Genomic DNA, 9308 nt, shown 5'->3' with positions numbered 1-9308 from the left:
CCAAATGCAGGATGCAGTTTCCAGTCATTCTAATACAGTGTCGTCTGTTTCCTGTTTAGGCCTGCACTTTTCGCTATTCCATTACGTGATCATGGTTTTGGTATCGCCCTTGGTGTCATTTTGTTGTTTTCTTTGCCCACCTGGTATCCTATCTCTTGCCTACAGTCACTTCTCTAATGTCTCTCTCAGGTGGGAAAAAAACTTCTCAGAAATTATTGCACTTTGAAAAAAAAATCTCAGAAAACATCGAATGACAAAGTACTTTTTTTACCCGAATAGTACATAGAAAACAGGTAAAACAAATAATGGTGAATAATCGTTTCTCGTACTGAGAGCGTAGCGAAACTCAAGATTTGGCGTCATTTTGACTCCACTTCCGGGCAGTAACTTTGTCCCAGATTATTGACATTCACTTGGAGCGTAACCTACATATCAGGCGCAGTAACACTATGAAATTTGTCATTATATTCTGTTATCAGATGAATCGAGGATGAAACTTATTTCATACTTGGTCCGATGTATTGTTAATATCCAAATACCAAACAGCTGCTCGACTTTTGATTATAAAATGTAATTTCCGAACACTGTTTCGGCTGGTTTCTCGCTCGGCTTGTTTCTCGCCACTTTTTTAGTCAAACATTCATCTTGGTCTTTTTAACAAGGCAAAATGTTTCATTTCGCCAAATATCAAGAATAACCTTAGTTATCAATAATAAAAATGGGAGGGAAGCCCTAAGTTATCCCACGCCGCGGCCTCATCGGCTGACTTCTCGCTTACTTTCTGTTGAAATTCACCTTCGTTCCCTCTTTACTTAATTGTCTTTCTCTCTCTCTCTCTCTCTCTCTCTCTCTCTCTCTCTCTCTCTCTCTCTCTCTCTCTCTCTCTCTCTCTCTCTTTATCTCTCTCTCTCTCTCTTTATCTCTCTCTCTCTCTCTCTCTGCCGGATTGGCAGTAGTCGCTCCAGTTTTCATGAGGCAAGCAAGATGGTAACCCTCTCATCATCTCAGTGATTGTGGTCAGTGGTCCCTGTCAGGGGAAGCGTGTCTGCTCACGCTCTAACATGGGCAATGGTGTCTTTAATCTGCCATGCGCAACGGTAGCCAGTCTTAGTCTGTAAGGAATAACTTTGGCACCTCTTGGTGGTATTGCAGAGAGTGCCAGTGGCCCAAAGCCTGTGGTATCGGAGAACCCACTGGTCGAGAAGTGAAGAGGTAGACAATATCGTTGAGTATGCTCTGCTGCAGCTTGCCAGTGGTAGCCCTAGAATCTGTGTATATTCCTTTGGGCATCATGCAATAAATCAGTTGAGATTATCAGTTACTATGCATTTACGTATCAAAAATGTATCAAAAACGATATGTGTCATTAAAAATGAACTTTTAGTTCCCTATCACAATAAACTCATAAATAAGAAAGCATTTCACTGTCAAGTTAAGCAGTACATGTGACATATATGTTTCCATTACACCTCTGTTAACCTTATATTACTATTTGCAGTGTCGATTGAGAAGTTGGAATATTGCATTTAGAGAGATGTATAATGGCATGATCTTTAACATGCACTATTGCTTCCCGGAGCTCTACTGTTGACTCCAATGCGTATCTATCTATGCAAAGGCTGAGACTTTGGACGAGATGATGGCAACAATTATGCATAGCACCATCAACCTTTTATCAATATCTTCAAACATTTATGTGGTCCACTGAATTCTTTAGTATCCTGATACATTATAAACGTTTTCATTTTGGCATATACCTCTTATATACTAGGGACGTCTTCTTACGAAGAAAAGAACAAAGTAGGGTTCCCAAGTTTCCTTTCTTAGCTCGCAGTCTCCAGCTAACTTGGAGGAGGCATCTCCGCCGTGAAAACTTTTTGCACGGGTTGGGGCCCCGGACTTTGCGGGTGACGGGGGCCAAAGAAAAAAATTTGGTTAAACCCATAGAAAGCTTCCTAAAACCCCCAACCCACCATTCTGCTGAAATGGTTTCCCGTGCCCCTGGAAAGGGGCCCCAAAACAGGTACAAAAAAACCTGGGCGGGGTTTGGGACCTGAGAGTTTAAAAAGGGTTTGGGGGGAAATTTTACCCCCCCTTTTTAACCGGTTTCCCAGGTTTTAAGGGTTTTACCCAGGCCCAAATAGCATTTGCCAAATTATCAATTTAGAAATAGAAAGGGTTTTTTAAAATTTACTTTCCTTTTTTGTAAAAGGGTTTTAAAAATTTCCAACTTTTTTTTGCATTTCCCCCGGGTTGATTGTGGACGCCCGCAGCGGGCAGATCGAGTGGGGGGCCCAAAAAAAAAGGGAAAAATTGGGGAGTTAATCTGCAGGCAGAAAAAAAACCCTGGGGCCTCAAATCTCTTGGAGAGAAAAGGGACAAGAAGAAAAAATTTTAAAAAGCGACGGAAAGGTAAGCCTTCTAGCCACGGGGGATTTAAATTTGTGGGGGACTTCTAAATGGAAAAATAAAACTTGGGAATACGCAAAAAAAAGGGAAACCAAAAGGAAGGGCTTTTTTTCCTAACTCAAAGAAGGGTCCTTTTTCCCTTACAAGCCCCACAACCCCAAAATTTAGATTTTCGTCAGGATAGTATTTAAAATTCCCTCTAGTATTTTCAGCCTTACACTACCCAAAAAAACCAAACTTTTTTATAATTCATATTTGCACAAATTGAAAAATCCCATACCCCTTCATAAAAACTTTTTTTTAAAAAAAACTTTTTCTTCGAAAAAAGTTTTGGGGAAAAGTCTAGGGAAATTTTAATTTTGTCAAAAACCCCCAGATCTACTTTTCCCTGAGATCATCGTAAGTTGGAAGGTTCTTTTTAAAACAAAAAACAAGAAAAAAAATACAAATGCAGAATCATTTTGATATTTTTTAACCTTTTTCTAATGATTATTTCCCTCTTTCTCTCTCTCTCTCTCTTTCTCTCTCACGCACTCTCCGTTGTATGTGTTTAGATATATATATATCTAAGTTGATTTTTATATATAGATATATATAAACACATACACGGAGAGTGAGTGAGAGAGAAAGAGAGAGAGAGAGAGAAAGAGGGAAGTAATTCATTATGAAACAGGTTAAGAAATATCAATATGATTCTGCATTTGTAGTTTTTTTTCTTGTTTTTCGTTAATAAGATGACCTTCCAACTTACTGATGATCTCAGGAAATGTAGATCTGGGTTGTTGACAAAATTAAAATTCCATAGACTTTCCCAAGACTTTTTCGAAGAAACGTTTGTTTTACAAAAAGTTTTTATGAAGCGTATGCAGTTCATCAGATTAGTGCAAATATGAAGTATATACAAAGTTGGTTATGTGCTATGTGTAAGGCTGAAAATTACTAGAGGCAATATAGTACGTATCCTGACGAAAATCTAATTTTGCGTTGTGACTTGTAAGAAGGAAGGACCCTTCTGTCGAGTTAGGAAAGAAAGCATTCCTTTTAGTTCCTTTCGTTGTCGTATCTAAGTTTTATTTTGCCATTTAGAAGTCCCACACAATTCAAATCCCTGTGGCTAGAAGGCTTACCTTTCCGTCGCTTGTTTAGAGATATTTGCTTCTTGTCTTCTCTCATCCAAGAGATTCGAGGCTCAGGGTTTCCTTCTGCCTGGCAGATTAACGTCACATTTCCGTTTTCTTGGACCACCACACTCGATCTGCTGCTGCGGTCGTCCACAATCACCGGGGGAACTGTCAAAAGAAAAGTATGGAATTTAATTCTTATACAAAACAGACGTAAATTTGATAACCCTACTATTGCTAGAATTTGATAATTCGTGCTACTGCTATTTTGGTCCTGGGTAAAACCTTAAACTGCAACCGGGTAAGGTGTACAGTCACCCCTTAACCTTATTAGCTCTCAGGTCCAACCTTGCCCAGGTTGGTAGTACCTGTTAGGGCCCCGTACCAGGGTCACGGTGAAACCATTGGCAGCAGAATGGTGGATGGTGTCAGGAAGCTTTCTATGGTACAACCATTTTTCTCTGGTCCCTGTCATCACGCATGTCCGGCGCCCAACAGTGCAACTGTTATCAGCGGCGGAGATGCCTCCTCCAAGTTAGCTGGAGACTGCTAGCTAAGAAAGGAAACTTGGGAACCCTACTTTGTTCTTTTCTTCGTAAGAAGACGTCCCTAGTATATAAGAGGTATATGCCAAAATGAAAACGTTTATAATGTATCAGGATACTAAAGAATTCAGTGGACCACATAAATGTTTGAAGATATTGATAAAAGGTTGATGGTGCTATGCATAATTGTTGCCATCATCTCGTCCAAAGTCTCAGCCTTTGCATAGATAGATACGCATTGGAGTCAACTGTAGAGCTCCGGGAAGCAATAGTGCATGTTAAAGATCATGCCATTATACATCTCTCTAAATGCAATATTCCAACTTCTCAATCGAAAAAACATACATGTGTGCCAAAGGTAAAGGCTAATATAGGTGATCAGAGGTGTATGGATAACATTAGATCCCGTCACATGTACTGCTTAAAGTGACAGTGAAATGCTTTCTTATTTTTGAGTTTATTGTGATAGGGAACTAAAAGTTCATTTTAATGACAACATTTCGTTTGATTACATTTTTGATACGTAAATGAACATAGGAACTGAAATCTCATACTGTTTATTGCTTGATGCCAAATGGAATGATACCACGGATTCTAGGGCTTACCACTGGCAATGCTGCAGCAGTGCATACTCAACGTTATTGTCTACTCTTCACTTCTCGGACCAGTGGGTTCTCCCGTACCACAGCTTTGGGCCACTGGCACTCTCTGCAATAACCACCAAGAGGTGCCAAAGTTATTCCTTACAGACTAAGACTGGCTACCGTTTGCGCTGGGCAGATTAAAGACACATTGCCCATTGGTTAGAGCGTTGAGCAGACACGCTTTCCCCTGAGCCAGGGACCCACTGACCACAATCACTGAGATGATGAGGAGGGTTACCATCTTGCTTGCCTCATGACAACTGGAGCGACTTCTGACAATCCGGCAGAGTGAGAGAGAGATGTGAGATAAAGTGAGAGAGAGAGAGAAGAGAGAGAGAGATTGAGGAAGGAGGAGAGAGAGAGGAGGATCAGAGGGAGAGTGAGAGAGGATAAGAGAGATGAGAGAGAGTAGAGAGGAGAGAGAGAGTTTTAAGGTTAAAGAGGGACGAAGGTGATTTTCAACAGAAAGTAAGCGAGAAGTTGCCGTGTGAGGCCGAGGCGTGGGATAAAGTAGGGCTTCCCTCCATTTTTATTATTGATAACTTAAGGTTATTCTTGATTTTGGCGGAATTGTAACATTTGCCTTGCTTAAAAATGTCAAGAGATTGTTGGACTTTTCATAGAGGCGAGAATCTTGCCGAGCGACGAAACCAGCCGGAACAGGGTTCGGAAATTTCATTTTATAATCAAAGTAGTGCAGCTGTTGGTTTTTGGATATTAAACAATACATGGTACAAGTATGAATTAAGTGTCTTCCTCGAAGATTATAGGTTATACAGAATTCTAATGACCAATTTTCTTTGTGTTATGAAGCCTTGATTATGTAGGTTACGCTCTTGTGATTGTCAATATTCTGGGACAAGTTACTGCCCGGATGTGGAGTTCATAAAATGTGCCAAATCTGGTGTTTCGGCTACGCTATCTGTTCGAGAAAACGATTAGTCACCTGGTTGGGGGTTCAGGGTGTCTATGTTACTATGCGGGTAAATTGGACTTTGTCATTCGATGTTGTCTAGAGTATTTGTTTTCTTTGTGCATTCAGTTATGAGAAGTTTTTGTGCCCTCCGCAGAGAGACATTTGAGAAGTGACTGTAGGCAAGTGATATGGTTTCATGGTGGGAAATGAACCCCCCAACCCCCCAAACTGTCTCATGGGCTATACAATGCATTGTTCACGGTTGGGTAGAGCGTTTTGTGCTGGCCGTTACAGGAATCAGACTCGAATAAGGGTGGAGTTGGTCTGGTTTCGGCATGCCGGCAGGGATACGTGTATGGCTTAGGTGGTGGTGGGTGTGTGTGTGTGAGAGTGTGGTGTTTGTGTGGTGTGAGTGTGTGTGTGTGTGTGTGTGGTTCGGTCGTGTGTGGTGTGTGGGTGTGCTAGGTGGGTGTTGTGGGTGTGTGTGTGATGTCTGTGTTTGTGGGTGTTTGTGGTGTGTGTGTAGTGGGTGTGTGTGTGTGGTGTGTGTGTGTGTGAGTTGGTGTTGGAGTGTGTGTGTGTGTGTATGGGGTGAGATGGTGTGTGTGTGTGTGTGTGATTGTGTGAGTGTTGAGTGTGTGAGTTAGTTTGGAGTGTGAGTGGGGGTGGGGGTGGGGGGGGGGGGGGGGGGGGGGGGTGTGTGGGGGGGGGGGGGGGGTGATTTGGTTTCTCGGTGAGGGTGGCCTGTAAATAGGTGTGGGTGTAGTGTGTGTTTGTGTTAGCTCACCCGCTCTTGTCGTCGTGTGTGAGTGTGTGTGAGTGTGTGTGTGGATGTGTGTATTTGGTGTCGGGGTGTGTGTATTGAGTAGAGATTGTGATTTTGTTGTGTGTGTTTGTGTGTCTGTGTTATAGAGAGTTTTAGTGATACGTTGCTTGTAGGACTGATTGTGGGTGTTTGAGTTGTAGATCTTTTGTGAGTTTGTTTTATAGTGTGTATTGTCAATTGGTGTGAGTATAGTTATTTATATTTATAGTTATAGAGATTTTTATATTATAATATAGTTATATCATACAATACAGTGTGTAGAGAGTGTTGAGTGTGTGTGTGTGTGGAGAGTGTGTCATATAATATCACATCTCACTCACAGTACGTTATTCTCAGAACCTCACTCATACTTTACTCTCATTCTCTTATTTATCTCTACTCTTATCATCACTCACGAGCTCTCACACTTCTACTCTCTGTCTGTATGTCTGTGTGTGTGTGAGTGATTAGATATTTTGTGATGTTAGTGTGTGTGGGTGTCGAGTCGTGTGGGGGGGTTGTGAGGGTTTTTGGTGAGTGAGTGGGTGGAGTGCGATCTAGAGGTATATCTTGTCTGATCTAGCGTGCTCGTTTCTGCGTGCTTGTAGTGGTTCGTGCGTTTGTGTTTGTATTGTTAGTATGAAGGGGATTATAACTGGTCGCCCTTGGCATATGGTAGATCTTCCGTTTATATTGTTGTCTAAGACCTTGCTGGTCAGGCTTATATCGGGATTATTGATTACAGGTACAACCACGGCGCGTGGCCCGAGGGGACGTGAGTTTATTCGTTGTTAGTTTGTGGAGGGCTGGTTTGTTGCTCTCGCGAGTGTTTATCTGCATGCTTTTTGCGGGGTACACGTACGCTGTTTGGTCTTCGTGAGGTTTTTTCAACACTTTATGATCTTCTTCCGGGGGGTGTTCGGGGGGTAGAGTGTGTGAGTGTTGGTGTGTGGTTTGTGTGTGTGTGAGTGTAGTGTGAGGTGTGGCTCGAGTGTGTTTGTGTGTGTGTGGTGTGGAGTGTGAGAGTGGGTGTGTGGAGGCTAGTGTGTGGTGTGTGTGTTTTGCTGTGTGTGTGGTGTGTGAGTGTTAGTGTTTGTGTGTGTTTGTGTGTTGTATGGTCTCTCTATATCACACACGCACACACACACACATGTATTGAGTGTTAGGGAGTTGATTTTGCGTGTGTGTTTGAGTGTTTGTGTGTGTTATTTATTTGAGTGTTTGAGTGTGTTTAGGAGAGATGGTAGAATGAAGTAACGCAATGGTGTTTTGGGTACTTATTTGTGTCCGCCGGTGTCGGGTAGCACTAATGCGCGGTAGATCGCTCAGGCACTCGGGGTGTCTGAGGCGGCGTCTCGTCCCAGTACTTTCGCTGCGGGTATTCTGTCGCCGGTGGTGTTGTAAGGGTTGGTCGTGGGGGGGGGTGTGCAGTACAGTGTTTGCGTAGGGGGTGGTACAGCGACCGCGGAGAGCGGGCAGGCGTGCCTACGGTTGCATCTTAGGATTGGGCAGTGATGGGGTCAATTGGGGTGTGGGGGGTGTTGTGGGGGATGTTGGCTTGTGGTTCGATGGGGGTTGTGTTTGTGTATCTATATCTGTGTGTGTGGGGTTTGTGTGTGTGTGTGTGGGTGGTGTGTGAGTGTAAGTGTGAGTGGTGTGTTGTGTGTGTGTCGTGTGTTGTGAGTGTCTAGTGGTGGTGTGGGCGTGTGTGTGTGTGTGTGTGTGTGTGGTATCGTGTGTTTGTGTGTGTGTGCCACACAGTGAGTGTTTGTGTGTGTGTGTGTGTGTGTGTGTGTGTGTGTGTGTGTGTGTGTGTGTGTGTGGGGGGGGGGGGGGTGGGGGGGGGGGGGGGGGGGGGGGGGGTGGGGGGGGGGGGGGTTGGGGGGGTGGGTGTGTGTGTGTGTGTGTGTGTGTGTGTGTGTGTGGTGTTTGAGTGGGAGTGTGGTTTGGGTGTGTGTGTGTGTGGTGTGTGTGTGTGTGGGGGTGCTGTGTTTGGGTGTGTGTGTGTGTGTGTGTGATGTGTGTGTGTGTGTGTGTGTGTGTGTGTGTTGTGTGTGTGGGGGGGGGGCGGGGGGGTGGTGGGGGTGGGGGGGTGGGGGGTCGCGGGGTGGGGGAGGGGGGGGTGTGTGTGAGATGTGTGTGAGTGGTGTGTGTGGGTAGTGTGTGTGTGGTGTGTGGTGTGTTGTGTGGGTGTGGTGTGTGTGGGTGTGTGTGTATGTGTGTGTGTGTTTCGTGTGTGGTGTGTGCGTGTGTTTGTGTTGTGTGTGTGTGTGTTGGGTGTTGGTGTGTTGGTGTGGAGGTGTGTGTGTTTGTGGGTGTGTGGGTGTGTGTATGGGGGTGTATGTGGGCTGTGTGTGTGGGTGTCGAGTGAGGGTGTGTGGTGGCTGTGTGTGTTTGTATGTATGTGGGTGTGTGTGTGTGTGTGTGTGTGTGTGTGTGTGGGTTTGTGTATTTGGTGTGGTGTGTGGTCGTGTGTTGTGTGTGTGTGTGGATGTGTGTGTGTAGTGGTGTGTTTGAGTGTCGTGTGTGTGTAGGTGTGTGTGGGTGTGTGTGTGTTGGTGTGTGGGTGTGGCTGTAAGTGGGGTGGTGGAGGTGTGGATGTGTGTTTGTGTGGTGTGTGGTGGTGGGTGTGTCGTGTTTGTGTGAGTGGGTGTGTGGGTGTCTGTGTGTGTGGGTGTCTGAGTGTGTTGTGTGTGTGTCAGCGTGTGTGTATGTGTTTATGTGAGTGTGTGGTGGTGGCCCCCCTCGTGTGTGTTTTTTGTAATGTGTGGGTGAAGTGTGTGTGTGTGTGTGTGTGTGTGTGTGTGTGTGTGTGTGTGTGTGTGTGGGTGTGTGGTTGTGTGTGGGGATGTGGATGTGGGTGTGTGT

At 44.5% G+C, this 9308-nt stretch overlaps 1 protein-coding gene across 1 annotated transcript in view; it reads right to left on the bottom strand.

Annotated features, from left to right (window-relative positions):
• LOC122262417 (lachesin) overlaps positions 1-9308 on the bottom strand; it is a gene marked incomplete in the record, with an annotated part of 198321 nt that overhangs the window by 25538 nt on the left and 163475 nt on the right. The window contains 1 exon segment of the mRNA XM_086542659.1: positions 3537-3698. Within this exon segment, the coding sequence (XP_086398785.1) occupies positions 3537-3698 (162 nt within the window).

Source organism: Penaeus japonicus, unplaced genomic scaffold (genome assembly GCF_977035675.1).
Source record: "Penaeus japonicus unplaced genomic scaffold, GWHDUDI00000001_assembly GWHDUDI00000012, whole genome shotgun sequence".
NCBI lineage: Eukaryota > Metazoa > Arthropoda > Malacostraca > Decapoda > Penaeidae > Penaeus > Penaeus japonicus.
The sequence above is the reverse complement of the archived record's forward strand: the minus strand, read 5'-3'. Positions and strand labels throughout refer to the sequence as shown.